The sequence below is a fragment of the Nicotiana sylvestris genome, chromosome 3 (genome assembly GCF_000393655.2).
Source record: "Nicotiana sylvestris chromosome 3, ASM39365v2, whole genome shotgun sequence".
NCBI lineage: Eukaryota > Viridiplantae > Streptophyta > Magnoliopsida > Solanales > Solanaceae > Nicotiana > Nicotiana sylvestris.
In genome coordinates, this window is record NC_091059.1 from 11,721,415 (window position 1) to 11,742,258 (window position 20,844).

At 41.0% G+C, this 20,844-nt stretch overlaps 1 protein-coding gene across 1 annotated transcript in view; it reads right to left on the reverse strand.

Annotated features, from left to right (window-relative positions):
- Nucleotides 1–20,110, reverse strand: part of LOC138887043 (uncharacterized) — a 42,594-nt gene extending 22,484 nt beyond the window's left edge. The window contains exon 1 of the mRNA XM_070168755.1: nucleotides 19,940–20,110. Within this exon, the coding sequence (XP_070024856.1) occupies nucleotides 19,940–20,110 (171 nt within the window). The remainder of the gene's footprint in view (nucleotides 1–19,939) is intronic.
- Nucleotides 20,111–20,844: the final 734 nt, after the last annotated feature.

Below are 20,844 nucleotides of genomic sequence, written 5' to 3' on the forward strand. Positions count from 1 at the left end.
TACGCCTCAGTACCAGCTGACCTACTTCGAAATTCCGGGGTCGGACTTTCTTGTTGTAAGCACGGGCCATCCTTCGTTGGTATAACTGTCCGTGACAAACTGCAGCCATCCGCTTTTCATCAATCAACGTCAATTGCTCTAACCGAGTCTTAACCCACTCGCTGTCCTCGATTTCTGCTTCGACAATGATTCGAAGCGAAGGAATTTCTACCTCTGCCGGTATTACAGCCTCGGTCCCATAAACCAAAAGATAAGGAGTCGCTCCCACCGATGTGCGTACCGTAGTGCGGTACCCCAATAATGCAAAAGGTAACTGCTCATGCCACTGTCGGGAACTTTGTATTGTTTTCCTCAAAATCTTCTTGATGTTTTTATTTGCAGCTTCCACAGCACCATTGGCTTTTGGCCGATAAGGAGTGGAATTCCTGTGTGTTATCTTGAATTGCTCGCACACATCTCCCATCAAGTGACTGTTCAAGTTTGCTGCATTATCTGTAATGATAGTCGCAGGAATACCGAAGCGACAGATAAGATTTGAGTGTACAAAATCCACTACAGCTTTCTTGGTGACCGACTTGAGAGTGACAGCCTCTACCCATTTTGTGAAGTAATCGATGGCAACCAGTATAAACCTGTGTCCATTCGAAGCCTTTGGTTCAATGAGTCCAATGACGTCCATGCCCCAAGCAACAAATGGCCAAGGCGCAGACATGGGATGCAGTTCTGTGGGAGGTGCATGAATCAAATCACCGTGCACCTGACACTGATGACATTTCCGAACGAAGCTAAAGCAATCCTTTTCCATGGTCATCCAGTAATAACCTGCTCTAAGGATTTTCTTCGCTAAGACATACCCGTTCATGTGAGGTCCGCACACACCTGCGTGTACTTCGTGCATGATCTTTCTCGCTTCCTCGATATCGACACATCTTAGGAGATTGAGGTCCGGAGTCCTCTTATATAACAAATCACCGCTCAAAAAGAAACCACTTGCATGTCGCCTAATGGTCCTCTTTTGATCTCCAGTAGCGTGCTCGGGGTATTCTTGTGTCTTCAGGAATTTCTTGATGTCATGGTACCAAGGCTGCGTATTTGATCCCGCCTCGATTACACTGCAGTAACCGTGTCTTTCCTTGATTTGGATTTCCAAAGGATCGACGTGGGCGTTGCCCGGGTAGGGTAGCATTGAAGCCAAAGTAGCAAGTGCATCTGCCAGTTCATTGTGACACCTCGGAATGTACCTGAATTCTATTGATGTAAAGCGCTTGCTGAGGTCCTCCACATGTTGTCGGTACGGGATAAGTTTGACATCCCGAGTTTCCCATTCGCCTTGAGCTTGCCGGATGATCAGGTCAGAATCTCCCATAATCAGTAAGTTTTCGACATCCTGATCGATTGCCATATGCATGCCCATAATGCAGGCTTCATACTCAGCTGTATTGTTTGTGCAAAAGAAACGCAGTCTAGCTGTGGCGGGATAATGCTGACCGGAAGGCGAGATCAAAATTGCCCCAATCCCTACACCCTTGGCGTTCACGGCTCCGTCAAAGAACATTTTCCAAACATGCGCTTCCTCCGAGATTACTTCTACGGTGTTTACCTCTTCGTCTGGAAAGTAGGTATCCAATGGCTGGTATTCCTCATCAACCGGATTTTCGGCCAAATGATCTGCTAACACCTGGGCTTTCATTGCCGTGCGGGTGACATAAACTATGTCGAATTCCGTAAGCAAGATTTGCCATTTAGCCAGTCTCCCAGTAGGCATTGGTTTCTGAAATATATACTTCAAAGGATCCAACCTGCTTATGAGGAATGTAGTGTGGGCTTGGAGATAATGTCTCAGCTTTTGAGCAACCCATGTGAGAGCGCAGCATGTCCTTTCCAGCAGAGTGTATTTGGCCTCGTAGCTGGTGAATTTCTTGCTCAGGTAGTAGATTGCTTGTTCCTTCTTTCCGGTTATGTCGTGTTGCCCGAGGACGCAACCGAAAGAGTTCTCCAAGACTGTCAGATACAAGAAAAGTGGCCTCCCTGGTTCTGGAGGGACCAAGACTGGGGGATTCGAAAGGTATTCTTTGACTTTATCAAAGGCTTCTTGACACTCCGTTGTCCACTTAATCGCCGCATCTTTCCTTAACAGCTTGAATATGGGCTCACACGTGCTTGTCAGCTGGGCAATAAACCGACTGATGTAGTTCAACCTGCCCAACAGACTCATTACGTCTTTCTTCGTTCTCGGGGGAGGTAGATCTCTGATGGATTTTATCTTAGTTGGATCTAGCTCGATACCTCTCCTGCTTACGATGAAACCCAAAAGTTTGCCCGACGGAACTCCGAAAGCGCATTTGGCTGGATTTAGCTTCAAGTCATACTTCCTTAGCCTCTCGAAGAATTTCCTCAAGTCTTGGATGTGATTATCCTGCGTCCTGGACTTGACTATCACATCGTCCACGTACACCTCTATTTCCTGGTGCATCATGTCATGGAAAATGGCAGTCATGGCCCTCATGTAAGTAGCCCCAGCATTCTTCAGACCAAATGGCATGACCCGGTAACAGTAGGTGCCCCAAGGCGTGGTGAAGGCGGTTTTCTCGGCGTCCTCTTCATCCATCAGTACCTGATGATACCCAGCATAACAATCTACAAAAGACTGTATCTCGTGTTTGGCACAATTATCAACGAGGATGTGGATGTTGGGCAGCGGGAAATTATCTTTGGGACTTGCTCTGTTCAGATCTCGGTAATCTACGCATACTCGAGTTTTCCCGTCCTTCTTTGGTACTGGAACCACATTCGCCAACCATGTTGTATATTGGACTACCCGGATCACTCCTGTTTTCAGTTGCTTGGTGATCTCCTCTTTAATTTTGTCACTGACCTCGGTTTTGAACTTTCGTTGCTTTTGTTGAACCGGAGGACAATCAGGATGAATCGGCAATTTGTGAACCACTAGATCGACACCTAGTCCCGGCATGTCATCATATGACCAAGCAAACACGTCTTTAAATTCAAGAAGAAGTTGAATTATCGCCTCTCGCGTTTTCTTGTCCGTGTGAATGCTTATCTTGGTCTCCCGGATTTCTTCCGGGGTTCCTAAATTTACCGGTTCAGTGTCATTCAGATTTGGCTTAGGTTTATTCTCGAAATATTCCAACTCTCGGTTTATCTCCCTAAAAGCCTCTTCCGCATCATATTCTGGTTCTGGGTTCATTAATTCGCAGTTAAATAGCTCATTGTGATCTGGGCGTGAAGTCCGCAAGCATGTCATATTTAAAGCCGCATTATTAGGACTGAAAAGGAAGATGAAAGGAAAAGTAACAAAAATCAGAACAAAAGAAAGAATAGGAAAGCAAAGATGATTTTTTTTCGTATATTTTCTTTGGAAAGTTGGAAGACAACAATGTTTACAACTAGGAATTCAAAAACAACAATTGAAAAGAAGAAAACGTTCAAGTTATGCCCCGGAGATAACTTGTGATACAGGAAAGGTGGCAGGACAGGTCTACCCGGACTTTCGTCTAGTCGGGAATGGCGTGGCCTCCCAGTTTTGGAGTTTGGCGTTTGGCCCCATGTACATCATCTCAGCAGTGCTTGTGCCTTCGCCTGGTTGAACCATGTGGACCTCGTAGAGCATTTCCCTCATTGCTCCACATATTTCCTCGATTTCCTCAGCTGTGAAGACCTCATCATCTTCTTCTTCAGCGTACCTTGGCCTGACGAAAGTCGCATATAAACCCGGCAGTGGTTGAGGCAACTTCCAACCCTCATTTCTCCTTTTCTTTGCCCATTTTTCGTCTGTCGGAGTAGGTTTGAAACCTAGTCCAAAAGGTTTCTTGACGACTGGTAAAGTAATGGGCTCTGTTATTCCCTGAAGGGTTCGTCCAAGTCCCTTCCCTGGCCTAAATCCGTGCCGGATCATCTCTTTGGCCACCATGACCGAAGCGTTAGACAAGAAAGGCTGGGGGCAAGGTACTCCCTCTTCGTGCTGCTCTGCCAGTACCACCTCGAAAGCTTGATAGACCGTATGTTCGCTCCCTTCTCTCGGTTCAAGATACGGGATGGATGGGTCCCGATAAATGGCATGTTCGTCTTCCCCATGGACCACGATCTCTTGGTCTTCGTACTCGAACTTCACCATCTGGTGAAGAGTGGAAGGCACGGCTCCTGCCGCATGGATCCAAGGTTTGCCAAGGAGGAAATTGTAGGATGTGTCCATGTCGATCACTTGGAAGGTTACTCGAAATTCGACTGGTCCTATGACCAGCAGCAGGTCTATCTCTCCCATGGTATCTCTTTTGATGCCGTCGAAAGCTCTTACGCAGATGTTGTTGGGTCGGATTCTTCCTGCCCCAATTTCCATTCTTTGTAGCGTGGAGAACGGGCAAATGTCAACACCTGATCCCCCATCCAGCATTACCCGCTTGACATAGTAGTCCTCGCATTTAACTGTTAAGTGCAAGGCCTTGTTGTGTGCTGCTCCTTCCGAGGGTAAATCATTCTTGCTGAAAGAGATTTGGTTGACGGCGAAGAATCTTTCTGTCATCCGCTCTAGTTGTTCCACCGAGGTTTCGACCGGTACATATGCTTCATTCAGGGTTTTCAGCAGGATCTTTTGATGCTCGGTTGACCTTATTAATAATGACAGCATGGATACTTGCTCAGGGTGCTTGCGCAGCTGATCTATCACTTCGTAATCCGGCATCTTCATTTGTTGGAAGAACACTTCCGCTTCTTCAACACTCACAGGCTTCTTTGGAGGGAAGCGCCTTTGTGTGGCGTTGTTCAGTTCTTGGGTATTTGAGTACCCTCCAATGAAAGTATTTTCTGGAAGTTCTCCCATGACCTCTTTACCTTTGTACATTACCAAAGTCTTTTGATAATTCCACGGCACTGTGGACGGGTTGGTCATTGGCTTTTGTGGCACGCGTCCGATAACCACTGGCTCATTCAGCCGAGGTGGTTGAATCGTCCCCCGGACCACATAGGCCCCTTTCGGCACGTACTTAGGTTTTGTCTTTTTGATCCCGAAGTTTTGCGCCTTCTCAGCTCCACCTCGTGGTATGTAAAGAACTTCATTTTTTACAGGTACCACTTTCTTCTCTTCCTTCTTTTCGGGCTTGTTCTTTATAGCCTTGACCACTTCCCCCATTTCTGGTTTCTGGTCCATTTCGGGCCTTTTCCCCGTGTCGACAATGGCGATTATAGCTTTCAAAGCAGGATCGAACTCTTTGTCTTCACAAATCATTCCGATCAGCGGCCCATTATTGTGAGCAGGTAATGGATTGTTAGTTACGTTCGGGACTTCCTCGTCCCTTAGCACTATTTTCCCTTGCTCGATCAAATTTTCGACCACTCTTTTCAATGACCAGCAGTCGTTTGTATCATGTCCCTCGGCCCCTGAATGATAGGCGCATCTGACTCCGGCTTTGTAAGAAGGCGATGTTGGGTTTTGCCTCGTTTGGGGAATTGGTTGCAAGAAACCCAACTGGACTAGCTTAGGGAACAAAGTAGAGTATTGTTCACCGATGGGCGTGAAAGTCCGCCGTCGAGGTGGCTCCTGGGGGCGGTAGTTATTCTGCGGGGGTTGTGGGTTATAGTGGTTGCGGTAAGGAGGCTGATTTCTGGGAGGTGGAGCTGGGCCTCGGTTGGCTTGTTGTGGTGGATGGTTATAAGGTTGGGCATTCATGACCATATAAGGTTGATGAGCATATGCCAAATTTGAGTGGGGGTAGTAGTGTTGTGGGGCTCTTTCCGGAAAATGGGGCCTGGGATGACGATACTCCCTTGCTTCAGAGGCTGCCATAGCCGTTTCTTCCTTCTTCTTCCCCCTTGTCGTTCCTCCAGACCCGCTTTGGACGGCCTGAGAGGTTGCCCTTATGGCTGCTTGACTCAAAATCCTTCCCGTTTTCAACCCATTTTCCACCATCTCTCCAATCTTGATCGCTTCCGCGAATGGCTTACCCATGGCCGACATCATGTTTTGGAAATAGTCAGACTCTTGAGCCTGGAGAAAGGTAGTGACCATTTCCACTTCATCCATGGGAGGCTTCACTCTCGAGCGAACCTGGTTGGTTCCATTGAGAATGACGGGGCTTGGAATGTAAAAGATGATGAGTCAAAGCTTGGCTTGTATGTGGTAGGTTGTGCCGTAACCGGGCAAGGCGATGCAGTAAAGATGTTCATGCTTGCATCAGTGGCCGACATTCGGGGATGAGGTTCAGAAGGCGATCCAGCGGAGAAGGCTGAGGTGGCTGGGTACCCGAATGGGGTAGCAGGATAATTTATGGGGACATTAGAAGTCCCACTTGACCTGGAGAATAATTCAGGGAATCCGGGGACGACACTTGGCGGTTCTTTCCCATTGTTCCAGTCGTCCAGCATTTCCAACATGCGGAGCCGTAGGATTCTATTTTCCTCCGCGGTTGCGGATTCAGGTGTGAGGACGGCTGAGATTGAGCTTTCCTCAGAAACAGGGATCGTTTGCAATGGAATTTCTGAAGACATTTCCACACTTCCTTTTGACCTGGTGAAGTAAGTGTGAGTACTGCTTCTGGCCCTAACAACAGGTAGTTGAACACTTCTCCTTGACCTCGTGAAATATGAGTGCGAGGCCAGACTTTCACCAAACCAACCGTCCTTTCAAAACCCTGGATATACTCAACGACAAACGCACGGTTAATTTGTAGCAAATAACAGATAGTTAATCTCACGTTGGGCATGATGCACCTATACAGTTAAGTGGATTACTATATGTTTGCTACGAGAGCATGCGTCATTCCGGCATTTTTCCTTTTATTAGTTTTTCCTTTCTTTCCTTTTCCTTTTTTTTCTTTTTTTTTTTATGTTTTTTTTTATTTTGCAGTAAAAGAAATGCGACCGGATCCGATGAGGATTGCCTACGTATCACGATGCCTACGTGAATCAGATCATTACGTAGTTCGAAAAACACAAATGAGCGTGAAAGAAGCAAACTCTTTATTATTGAAGCAGTCTATTACAAACTACATTTTGCAAAAGAAAAAGCAAACTTTGAAAATAAACCTAGACTCAAAAAATAGACTAAAAATCACCCTGATGAAAAAACAGGCAGAAGATGCTAAGATACAGATTTGACCTATGAATGCATTATGGTTTTAAAAATTGGTTTCCGCGGGGCGTCGTTCGGCCTCGCCGCGGTCCTAGGCGTGAGATCCCTCTCAAGTTGCTCTAGCTCGTGCATAGTCTGCTTGACATAAACCATTACTGCCGAGAGGAAGGTAACACTAGACATGTTCTCACATCGTAGACATCGTCTGGTGATGGCGTGGGCAACGGCTTTGATCCTATCTCTGGTTTGCTTCTTCTCTACAAGCAGGTGCTTTATCTGATCGCTGCATATCTTGAAGACTTGAACATCTTGCACGTGTTGATGCTTCAATCGCCGTACTTCCAATTTCATATGGGCTATTGTGTCATACCAGTATCTGCTTTCCATTTGGAAATCCTTGGCCTGACTAACTGCTTTGATCTCAAGTGAAGCCATATCTCTCTTTATCTTAGCAACAGTCTTCTCGTGGTCGCCTTCCAATTGATTCAGGTATCGACGATGCTTATCTGCTCTTGTATCCCACCGTGCTCTGAGCTCTGCTATGACGTTTTCAGATTTCTCCAAACCATCTTGCCATTCTCTGATCTCGCCTTTCAGCCTTTTTATCAGGTGCTCGTCTGATCGACGCCTTGGCTGTTTATCTGCATTCAACCTTATCTGTTTGATCTGGGCTCTGAGCATTTCATTTTCTTGAATTAACCTGTTCCGCTCTCCCAGATTGGTAGCATCTTGCACGTTGTGCTCATATTTCAAACTTTCCACTTGTTGCTTTAACCTGTTGATTTCGGCGCAATAGCCTCTTTCCTTTGCTAACCAATCCCAATGCCTTTGCGATGACTCGGTGAAATCCCGGATGTGGGGTCTCTTAGCTGGCCTTTCATGCTCGAGTTCCCTTCTATACCATGCAAGGTAACCTGGCGCCGTTTCTCCCTTGGCTCGATCCCGCACGCAAGTATCTGATTTCAAATATTGACCCTCATTCCAGATTTGGCGAATCTTCGCTTCTGGGAACTGTCCGTTAGGACTTATCTCAACTGTTTGAGCGCTGAGATCTTCTTCATGAGGTACTGTCTGGCACCTTCCGAACTGTCTCAACACTCGTCCGGGTGCGTAAGGTTGAATGCTCTTAAGCCCCATCAGCAAGAAATGAGTTTTAGCCGCCGACATATATAAGATCTCATCAACAGGCAACCATCCCAACGTCCATTGTATTTGGCTGGCAGTAAGAGCTTGCAAGAACGAGGTCCATGCCAGGACTCCTTTGGGCCAAATGATCTCTCTGGTTCTCGTGTAAGATTCTTCTACGCGGGTCTTTTCATATGCACATGCTGTGCACAAGTGCACATGCCACCAACTCAGATTTCGGTTACAGACCAAACCTTAGGTTTCTGAAACCATATTCACGACTATAAGTAACAGGGCTTGGTTCTTAATTGATTCAGGCAAATGTTCAACAGAGGCAAGTTGATTTGTTATTGTTCGGACAGTTGAAACTAATTGACGACACATGTCGACTCGACTATATTAGCATTAACATACACAATCGTAGCCAAAAATCAAACATTTAAACAGTATCGATACATGGTTTGAATTATACTGACTAACAGAAATGCACTCGAGGAGTTAACTAGTCAGTCCAAACTCGGAACACAACCAATACACATGCCTTATCAGAATAGGAGGGGGGGATTTAGACAAACACAGAGGTTTAAGTAAAGTGGACAAACAAAAGTTGATAAAATCAAAACAAATATGAACAGACTTTTTAAACAATCACACAGACTAAAACAATAAAGGAAAGAAAGCAGACTTACCTTAAAACTTGAAAAGTTTAACAGTTTGAACTCGGATTTGGACAAACTTTCTTAAGGCTGAATGGACTTTAATCGAAGTGTTTCTCAGATGAGAAACACTTTGATTGAAGTCCATTAGACCTTAATCTCTTCGGTTTGAACCGTTTTGAACCAGTGACGAGGGACCTTGTGGTTTCAAAACTCAGATCTAATATTCGTGCTTCCCTGGTTAGCTTCGGACCAAACCAAGTATGGTTTGGTCACGGGGAGGGTCCGGGGAGTGTCTGGTATGAAGCTGGGGTTGGTTGGTGTAGATCGAGTTTTGACTCGAATCTTCAAATGAAGATTCGAGGACCTGGGGGTGATTCGAAGTGTGTGGTTGGTAGATTTAGGTTCAGGATGGCATGAGGGTTCTATGGTGTTCAGGTGGAGGTCACCGGCGTTCAGGCCGCCGGGTTTCTGGTGAAGGTGTGCAGGGGCGGCTAGGGTTTGAAGGGGATGGATTTGGTGAAGACGAAGGCGGGGGTGTTGGCTAGGGGGGGCAGGGTAAGGATCTAGGCTTATATAGTTAGTGGGTGGGTTGATCTCAACCGTTAGATCAGTCTAGATCTACGGTTTGGATCTGATGGTCTTAAATGAAACGATGTCGTTTTGAGGGTTGAGGGTTGGGGTCGGTCCGGGTGAGACGGGTCGGGTTTATTGGTGGGTTATGGGGAATTGATCTTGGCCGTTGATCAATTTGAGATCAACGGCCCAGATCAGGCACGACTCAAACGACGTCGTTTGGACACCCTGGGTATCAGGTGGTCTGGACCGGGCAGGCCTGGGTCTTGGGCTGTTCGTTTGGGCCAATTTTGTTAAAATTGGCCCAAGTCCGGAAGGGAAGGGGTCCTCTTTTTTTATTTATTTATTTCTTTTTCTCTTTTTTTTTTCTCATTTATTTTAAAACAAAACTAAGCAAAAAAATCAAATTAAAATTAAATACACACTCAATACAATTATTTGCACACACACTAAAATATTTCAAAACAGGTAAAGTCAAACAAAATAAAATCACGGACGAAGATGCCTATTCATGATTTTCTATTTAACGACCGGATTACGGTTCGAATTATGCAGGACACATATTTTTTAAATTTTGTTTTAATAAAGTAAATAAATAAAAACGGGCCGAAGTCACAAACAAATCAACAAGGTGCCGCACAGAAATCCAAAAATTGTGCAGCAGGGCCAATTATTATTTTTTTTATTTCTTTTTGGAGCGATTGTCGTGCGAAACAAAAATCACGTGCTCATACATGGTTGTTGTCCAACTCAGTCATAATATTGCCACATATGATCGGTCAACGGTAAGAGAGTTTTAAAATATAAGTTTTGATAAAGTAAAAGAGTTTGGATAAAAACAAATTAAGTAAAAGGACCGGAATGACAAAGTAACACAAGTATAAGTGTCATTTAGGCTATTCTGCCTTTTTTTTTGTTGTGAAAGTTATGTCTCTCAGTAGAGCTTTGCTTCTGCCATTATTTATTATCTTTGTACTAAAAAATACAAATCTTAGAAGAGAGAATTTAATAGTAAGGGAAACATAAGAGAAAGAGTTCTTTACTAGAGAGAGAGAGAGCTGACTTTGATGGTTTTGATATCTAAGCATGCTTTACAAGCTTACCCTTTCCAACAAGTAAATTGGAATGTATATAAATATTATTATTTTTGTCATCAACTGAATGGGAAAATTTAATGAGCAAGATTTACTTCTATATAAAAAAATTGTTATCTCTTGAATATCATCATAGGTAGAAATGAGAATTCCAACTTATATGGAAAGTTGTCAAGTGGCCAACGTGGAATTGTTTACTACATAGATTCAAAAATTAAAATAAATAATACGTAAAGAAAATTAGAATGAACCCCTTTCGGCCCTATCGATGGTAGGAATTCTAACTAGATAGATTATTCTCATTACTAAAATCCTGACCATTATTTGTTTCCAATAAAAATGCTCAGTATTTTTTCTGCTCCCTGATAGATATAATTGTAGATGTTAATTGTTTAGGAAAACAATATGAATGTTAGAATGGGATACTTAATATTCTCTCTATTTAATTTAGTGTTTTACTTTTCTTTTTAGTTTATTTTAAAAAGAATGGTACTTTCTATATTTAGTAACTCTTTAATTCGAGCAACCCATATGACATGTTTAATACCACAAGTTTTAAGGATATTTTTGTATATTACACATATCTTTAATTTAAGACCACAAAATTCAAAAATCTTTTTAAATTTTTTTAAATTTCGTGCCTAGTCAAATTAAGACACATAAAATAACATGGAGAAAGTACCTTTCATGAGCAAGACTAGTCAACAATAATATTGCTAACACATACTAACTAAAAAAAAATAGTAGAATAATGCATGAAATAGTATATATATATGTATGTATGTGTGTGTACTAAATACAGAATACATAGACGACCCTTAAACTTATCAAAACAATTTTATTCAGATATTTTCAGTTCTTGCCATAACTTATTAGCCATTGAACCTCTGCTCAAAAGAGAAAATGCGTAAAAAAGAACAAGAGTTTGTAGAATGAAAACGGTAAAAATACAAATATAAATTACTCAAGGGAGTTATAAAGATCCCCTTCTGTAATGACCCGACCACTCATTTTGATCTTTAGAATTCTGTTAGATGATTTGAGTTCTTGAGGCTTCATATTATGTATTATGACTTGCGTACATGGTCGGTTGTTTTCGAGTGATTCAGGGATTGATTTCGAAGAACAGTTCTCATTTTAGAAGCTTTAAGTTGGGAGAATTGGCCAAGTTTGACTTTTACGTATTTAAACTTGAAACGGTATTTTGATGGATCCAATAGGTTCGTAATGTAATTTTGGACTTGGGCGTATGCCCGAAATTTAATTTGGAGGTCCCTAGGTTGATTTGACTTGTTTTGGCGAAAGTTGGCAATTTGAAGGTTTAGAAATTCCTTAGTGTAACGACCCGACTGGTTATTTTATGTATTTTAATCTCGTTTCCCTATTTATTGCCTCCTCAATGTTATATTATGGTTATGTGACTTACCGAGGTAGTTGTCTCAGTTTCGGTTGAGTTTCGGAGTGAAATAGGACACTTAGTCCTAAAGTTGGAGGCTTTAATCGAAAGGGTTGATCGGAGTTTGACTTATGTGAAGATAATCCCAGAATAGAGTTTTGACTATTCCGATAGCTTTGTATGGTGATTTTACACTTAGGAGCGTATTCGGATATTGATTTGGAAGTCTGTAGATCGTTTTGGCTTGAACTGGCAAAAGCTAAAATGTTAAAGGTTTGGAAGGTTGAGAAGTTTGACCGATAGTTGATTTTAGTGATATCAAGGTCGGATTCCAATTCTGAAATTTGGAATAGGTCTATTATGTCATTTATGACTTGTGTGCAAAATTTGAGGTCATTCGGAGTTGGTTTGGTATGAATCAGCGTTTGTTTTAGAAGTTGGATGTTCATGGTTTCAGTAGGTTTGAATTGGGTTGCGATTCATAGAATCGATATTATTTGATGTGATCTTAGGTTTCAAGAGGTTCGCTATAAGTTTTGGGAATTGTTGTTATGTTCGGAAGGGGTCCCGGGGGCCCCCGATGTGATTCGGATTGAATCCGAAATTTATTTTGGACTTGGAAGAATTTTGTTCAGTTATGGTTCGGGTGCAATCGCACCTGCGCACTTTGGGCCGCAACTGTGGTACCGCATAAGCGGACAATGAGCCGCAGAAGCGTGGGTTAGGCTGGCAAGCTGGGACCGCAGGTGCAGTCGTGCACTGCAGAAGCATGCTCGCAGGAGAGGTCGATGCTCTATAGAAGCGGTATCGCATGAGCGAATTTGGTCCGCAGAAGTGGAAGTCTCTGGGTCTTAGTGGAGGCCACATCTACGATGAAATTTTCGCAGATGCGGAGTAGCAGAAGCGAAAAATTGGCCGCAGAAGCAGTAATCGCTGGGCAGAAATAGTGAAATCGAGGGTTTTATTTCATTATACATATTTTGAGTTAGAGAGCTCAGTTTTGGACGATTTTGAGAGAGATTCTCAAGGAGTTGATCGGGGTAACTGATTCTAACTTGTATTTGTTTATTATACATGAATCCATCATTGTTTTTACTATTTGATTAGTGTTTTGAGTTGGAAAAATTGAGAATATTTGTGATAACTTCATAGGCTATATTTTTGGGATTTGAAAGTCAATTTTAGGCTGGAATTGAATAATTTTAGTATGGTTGGATTCATTATTGAATGAGCGTACGGATTTTGTAAGTTTGGTCGGGTTTCGAGACGCAAGCTCGCGGTTGACTTTTTGATTTTCTTTAAAGATTACAATTTTATTATCCGAAATAGTTTCTTATGGTTTGTATTTATGGTATAAAATTATTTTGCCTAAATTCGAGCCGTTCAGAGTTGGATATTCGCGGAAAAGACTTACTAGTGGATTGAGTTAGCGTGTTTGAGGTAAGTATCTTGCTTAACTTTGTATGGAAAAATTTTCCCTTAGGATATTAGTGTTGTTTTGTGTTAATTGTTGTATGTGAAAGCAGTGTACGCAAGGTGACGAGTGGGTACACAGGTTATACGTGGTAATTGACCGATTTAGGCTATTTAACTTCTTTTCATGCCTTTAATCATATTGTCATAATATGTTATATCTTTCATCATTAATTATTCCTTACATATTATTTGACATTGTTAAACGCTTGTCCCATCTCTAACTTGTTATTTTCTCTTACATGCTTAGTTGAAATTACTGTTTCCTTATTGCCTTGTTAAATATTTAAATATTGAGTTACCTTACTAGAAGTTGTTATTCTTGGAATATCTTATTGTTGAGTTTTGGTGTTAAAGTTGTAAAAGTCGTGGTCACATTGAGGCAAAGTTGTAAATTGTTGAAATATTATTCTTGTTGAGCTATTCACTTTCAATTGCTATTGTTGAGACTTTTATGTTGTTGTTGAGTCATGGGCTATTTGTTGTGGAAACATTGTTAATATTGATTCTTTTGGCAAGTTGTGGTATTTGGGCACTTGAGGTGCGAGTCATGCTATGTTATGATATTGATATGCATACAATGGTATATGAATAGGGGTTGATATACATGTGTTGAGATAAGATGAGCTTGTTACGCGTGTTGCTAGTAGGAAAATTACTTGAAGCCATGCGATATGATAAGGTAGGCTAAACTGCGGGTAGCTAGTTTGGAAAAATGATTTTCAAAATTAAATGTAAGGCTCCCGCGGTGATATAAGGAAACATTGTGATTTTGATAGTGAAATGAGACTACGAGGCGGTACCTCGGTAGTGATCCTTATTGTTATCCTTCATAACATCACTTGTGTTTTGTCTGCATCGTTTCTTTGGTATTCCTATTATGTGTTCCTTCCGTGATGCCTTTATTGCCTTACTTTCAATGTAGTTATTCGTGTTGTATTTCTTTATTGTATTATTTCCTTGTTTCCATTATTATACTATACCATACCTGTTCAACTTCATTATTTATTCTAGTAGGTATCTTGACCTGATCTCGTCACTACTCTACCGAGGTTAGGCTTGATACTTATTGGGTCTGTTGTTGTATACTCATATTATGCTTTTGCACATCTTTTTATGCAGATCTAGGTACCTCATACCAGGCTAGGAACCAGTGAGTTGAGCTTTCGGATTGGAGACTTCAAGGTATACCAGCCGGTGTTCATAGGCCTCAAAGTCACCCTTTATTTGTCACGACCCGGATTTTCTACCCTCGGGAGTCGTGATGGTGCCTACTAATGTGAGCTAGGCAAGCCATCTATTTGAACAAATTACTTCTTTATCCATTTTATACTCTTTAACAATCATAAAGCCAAAGCGTGTAGACAGCGAAAATTTCAATAAGCGGAAGAAATGCAGTAAATTATCTGAATATGTATATCTAATACAACTGTTTGAACCTCGACCACCCATAACTGGTGTCACAGTACCACAGACGATCTAAGAAGGCTGCATACAAAGTCTGAAAATAAACAATACACTGTTTCTGAATTAAGGAAATGAAACAGGAATAAAGGGATATAGGGAGACATCAGGACCTGCGGACGCCTGCAGGTCTACCTTGGATCTCCGCGTGGACTGAAGGCAGCCACCCAATCTACGGTCCAAATGCCACTGCTCCGGGATCTGCACATAGTGCAGAGTGTAGTATCAGTACAACCGGTCTCATGTGCTGGTAAGTGCCTAGTCTAACCTCAGCGAAGTAGTGACGAGGCTAGGACCAGGCTACCAAGTAAACCTGTGCAATTTAACTATATACAACGGAAAGAAAAACAGTAATATACAGTCAAGTATGGGAGGGGTAACATGCTGCGGGGAAGCTATCAATTTAGATCAGAAAGACAATAGGTAATTTCAAGAAACAACATATCTCAGATATCAGCAAGGAACCAGAAATCAATAAGTGCACGACATCACCCTTCGTGCTTTTACTCTCGTCCTCACCAAAGCAATCAAGTAATGAAAATGTGCATGGCATCACCCTTCGTGCTTTTACTCTCGTCCTCACCAAATAATTAATATAGTCATCACAGAATGGTACATCGTACAGCACAACATCACCCTTCGTGCTTTACACTCTTTCCTCACAAATCATACACGATATCACCCTTCATGCTTAAACACTATCTCACAAAAACAATACACGATATCACCCTTCGTACTTTAACACTCTTCTTCACCCAAACAACAATCACAAATAATGGGGCAAGGGAATAAATGAAATTACAATAAGAATCCCGGAAAAGGAACAATAGTTCAACAATCAAGTTCCGGCAAGGGAATAACATCAAAAGAAGCATCAACATCCCGGCTAGGGAGATAATATCTTCCACCAACAAATTCCCTGAAAGGGAGATAATATAATGATTCTATTCTCTTTTTCACTTTTACTTCATGACTCACTTCATAACTTATACTTTCACATTTCATTGTACAACTCGAGTCAATGCTCCTCAATGTTCAGATGTCACAATTACTTCCACAAACTTTGCCCAACAATAGAGATCATCATCAAAGCATGAATAATACAACGACGCCATAATAATTACAATATAAGACTCACGTGCATGCTTGACAACGTATAGATACTCGTCACCATGCCTATAGGTCGTACTCGACAAATACCACATAGCAATTAGGACTCGACTCCTAATCCCTCAAGCTAAGGTTAGACCAAACACTTACCTCGATGCCACGAACACAATTCAACCCTCTACTATCGCTTTACCTAGTGATTCCACCACCAATTCGCTCGTATCTAGCCACAAGTTACTTAATTACATCAATAAACGCTAAATGAATCAACTCCAATGCATGAAAATGAGTTTTCAAAAGTTTTACCCAAAACGTTAAAAATCGCCCTCGAGCCCATATGGTCAAAACCTAAGGTTCGATCCAAAACCCGATTACCCATTCCCCCACGAACCCAAATATATAATTTGTTTTGAAATCGGACCTCAAATCGAGGTCCAAATCCCCAATTTTTGAAAAAACTATCTGATTCACGTCGTTTCAAGTCCGTTTCTTACCAAATTTCACAGACTTGCCTTAAATCACATATAAGACCTGTATCGAGCGCCAGAACAAAAATACGGGCCCGATACCACCAAGTTTTAAACACTTTTCATTTCCAAAACTCAGAAATAATTTCAGAAAATAATTTTCTTTAAAAATTCATTTCTCGGGCTTTGGACCTCGAAATTCGATTTCTGGCATACGCCCAAGTTCCATATTTTCCTACGGACCCTCCGCAACCGGCAAATCACGGGTCCGGGTCCGTTTACCCAAAATGTTGACGGAAGTCAACTTAAATCCATTTTACAGTCAAAATTCATCATTTTTCACAGATTTTGACAAAATACCTTTTCGAACACGCGCCCGAACTGTGCACGCAAATCGAGATGATGCCAAAAGAGGTTTTTAAGGCCTCAAAACGCAGAATTCACTTTTAAAATAACTGATGACCTAAGGTCATCGCATTATCCTAGTTTCTATTGCATAATCCTATTATAGATATTAATGTATTAAGAATGTTTTAGTATACTGGTGCAGAGCTTATGACTCGGTCTCACCATATTTTGGAGTTATTGTCGGATGTGTTGTGGAATTATTTTACGATAGGCTGTTGATTTAGATTGATGTTCTTTTATTATTACTGTTACTTCTTCAAGTATGCCAGGCTCACCTAGTCTTAGAGACTAGGCACCATCACGACATCTTATGGAGGGAGATTTGGGTCCGTGACACTTTGGTTTGACCTTAGGGTGACTTTATGGCTATCGAGTTCGAATTTTGGTTTCGGGACTTGGAATAGGTCCGTTTTGTCATTTGTGACATGTCTGTAAGATTTAATGTAACGACCTGACTAGTCGTTTTGCTTTACAGATTCCATGTTTCCCTATTTATGACTTCCCATATGTGCTTTTTTTATTTTATGTATTGTGGGGATGGTTGGTTTGGCTTTGGAAGGGTTCAGGTTGAAATCGGAACACTTAGTTCAATAATAGTGGCCTAAGGTGGCCCAAGTTTGACTTGAGTTAACATTTTTAGTAAACGGCCTTAGAGTCAAGATTTGAAGGTTCCAATAGTTTCATATGATGATTTTGGACTTGGGCGTATGTTCAAATTAAGCTTCGGGTGGGCGGGAAGTATTTCGGCGCTTATTGTTGAAAGTTGGCATGTTGAAGGTTTAGAATTTCCTAAGTTTGACTTGAAGTGGATTTTGAGGTTATCGATATGAGTTTGGGATTCTGAACCTTGGAATAGGTTTGTATTGTAATTTATGACTTGTGCGTAAAAGTTAGCGTCATTCTCAGTTGTCTAAGTATGTTTCGACGTGTTCGTAGTTGGTTGAAATGAGTTTGAAGCTTAGAAGTTGAATAATGAGGTTTTGAGGTACGATTCTTGACTCAAGTGATGTTTTATGTGTTTCAAGGCTTTGAGTAAGTACACAATAGGTTTATGAACTTATTGGTGCATTTGGACAGGATCCCGGGTGGCTCAGGTGCGTTTCGGACCAGCCGGAGCATATTTGAACTTGGCTAAAAAGTGTGGTTGTGCTGGTGTGCTTAGCGATCGCAAAGATAGTCCTGCGATCGTGAAGAAGGGATTGGGAGGGGTAGCTGATTGCTCATGGGGAACACGAAGAGGGTTTGCGATCACGACGGTGGTGTTCATGCCCAATTTTTCCCTATAATATTTTTAAATGCATATACACCTTTAAAACTATGCATTAATATCAATTGATATTTTTCCATAATTTCTATATTTTTTAAATTAATTTACCCTAATATTTTATTTATAGAAATAATTATAAAATTGCATCACAAATGACTTTATAACATTTCATGATTTAATATTACTATTTATGGTCATATTAAGTTCAAATTATTTTACAAAAATGGCCAGATTTCAATCTTTTGGTTACAATTGGAATTATTTTGGCAATTATAGTCCATGCATACATTATTGCATTATTTTACCAAAAAATGGCTCATTATATTTTTAAAATGTTAAGTAATTATTTTAATATATTTCTATGCATGAAAATTATTTTTTATAAATAGTTAAGTATTTTATAAAATATTTTTTTATAAATTACCTGGGTATTTAATAAATAGCTCCTTTTTCATTTTCAGAATTAACCCAAGAGACCAGCCTAAAACCCCTTTTTAATTTGGCCCAATCCCCTTAGGCCCAAACATAAACCTGTCCGACCAAATACCCCCATCAATCCTGACCGTTGATCATTTTGATCAACGGTCCACAACCCTCATTCCTAGATTAAACCTAAACGACCTCCCCAAACCCTCTCATTTCTCACCTCTCACCCGCCGTCACAAATCCCCCTTCTCTCAACTCTCTCTACCTAACCCTAGTTCTAACATGCCGTCACCGGCGTAAACCTTCTCCTTATGAAGCTTCCATGGCTTCTCCGGTCAGTCTTGGCCTTCTACGCGCCATGGATTTTTGATTTCGTAAAACCTTGAGACGATCTCAAGGGAACCCAAGAGGTTCTGGGTTCAAACTTTGCTCAATAGCCTGTCTCAGGACATTTTCTCGACTGTGAGTAAGAGATTTCTCTTTATTTTATTACAAATCTGTGGTTTCTAAACCTATTATCTCATCTCTGCTATTTTTTTTGAAAAACCCTAGTCTATTGCCTTCGATCTTTCTCAGATCTGTATAGTTCTGAGATGAATCAAGCACTATTACGTTGTTCTTTGAAGAAAACTTCTGGTTTTAACTAATTATTTCGATTTTTTCCTAACTGGGGTTCATTACAAATTGTTTTCCAAAGGTCTTTCTGACTTCTAAGTACTTAATCGACTCTCCTTTTATCTTCTTGACTGATTTTTACTAGAGTGTTCAAACCTTAGTTGATTTTTGTGATTTTTCTAACCTTTGTTTTGATTTTGGGTACTTTCTATGTTACCAGTCATATTACTTTGCCCTATTTCTAGGACTTAAATGTTTTCTGTGTCAAATCCCGTATCCTATGATTTTTTCCCTAATTAATCTCTATTAGGGTTCACATATGTTTTCCGGCTAATTTCTGTATTTTTGTGAAGTTTACTTAGCATATTTCCTATTTATGGGAGCTGATATTTCTTTCCAGAAATTAGTATTATTTTGAAATTTGGCTGCCTGATTTTCTCTGTTAGAAATTCGTGTGCATAATCCTTGATTATTTCCTTGTTTATGACCTTAATGGGTCATTACTGCCTTATTTGATTGCCTGTATAAGTTGTGGATTCTTACTGATTCTTTACATGGCATGATTAGGATTCTTTCCTTAATTAATCCCTATTATTACCGTTTGGCTAATTGCCCTTAATTAAGGGAGGTCTATATTGAACTCCTTTGTATGATTGGATTCTGTGACCCCTTAATTACTGGTTTCTAATTCCTTTACCTTGTTTGCTCTACTCTTGAACTTCTATATAAGCACTTCTATTTTACCTCTCAAGACACGAACTCTAAGTTCAGAACATACACTCACACTCAAACTCTCGCTTCTTTCTCTACTACTTGTGATAACTATTGGTCTAGCCGGCTGAAAGCCAATGCTAGACATTGGAACTACACCTGCTTTACATTCTGTACTTTCTTCTTTAACTGGTATGTCTCTAGTTAAATTTTGAAGCTCAAACTCCATGTGTTCCATTCCTGCACTAGTTCAATTGGCTATGTATTCAATTTGTTTCCCTATTTATTGTTTTATTCAACATGTCTAAATTCTGTTTTATCTTGTTCAATGTGTGATCAGCATGTCTAAACTTCACTTGGTTATTTGATACTTGTCCAGCATGTTTACTTAGTCCCTTCTTACCCCCCCTAACTTGTGTGATCATGTTAGTTACTTAGTCTCCTAATGCATTCGATTGGCCCTAATTGTATGCCCACTTATGTCCAATACACCCTTGTCTTCAACATGATTTTGCTACATCCTTACCCTATGTATTGCCTGCCTATTATCATGGCTAACCTGTTAAGTCTCTAAGACTCCTAAGTGTTCTGTGCACTTTGTTGTCTATATGCCTCCCCTGTACCTTGTTCATGTGCCCCCTAATGTGACCTTTATGTGTTCCTAACCCCCTACATCCTTGTGTGTAACGCTGCCTATTAAGTGGTTGTAATTCTGGGCTTTCTATGTCTGTGTGATTGTATGTTGAATACTAGCTATTCTCAATTGATTTCAAAACTGTTTTTCCACTCTTAGTAGTTCTTTAAAATTGCTTCTATTCCTGAAAATCTTTTCACTTCTAAAATTGTCTCTATACTGTTTTTACTAAGTCTCTCAAACTATGTCAAACAGTCTCACTCTACTCTTAGACTATTAAGTTCTACCCCTCTGGTGTGTGTGTTGCTTAGGGATCCTTGAGATTCCTCTGAACTCTG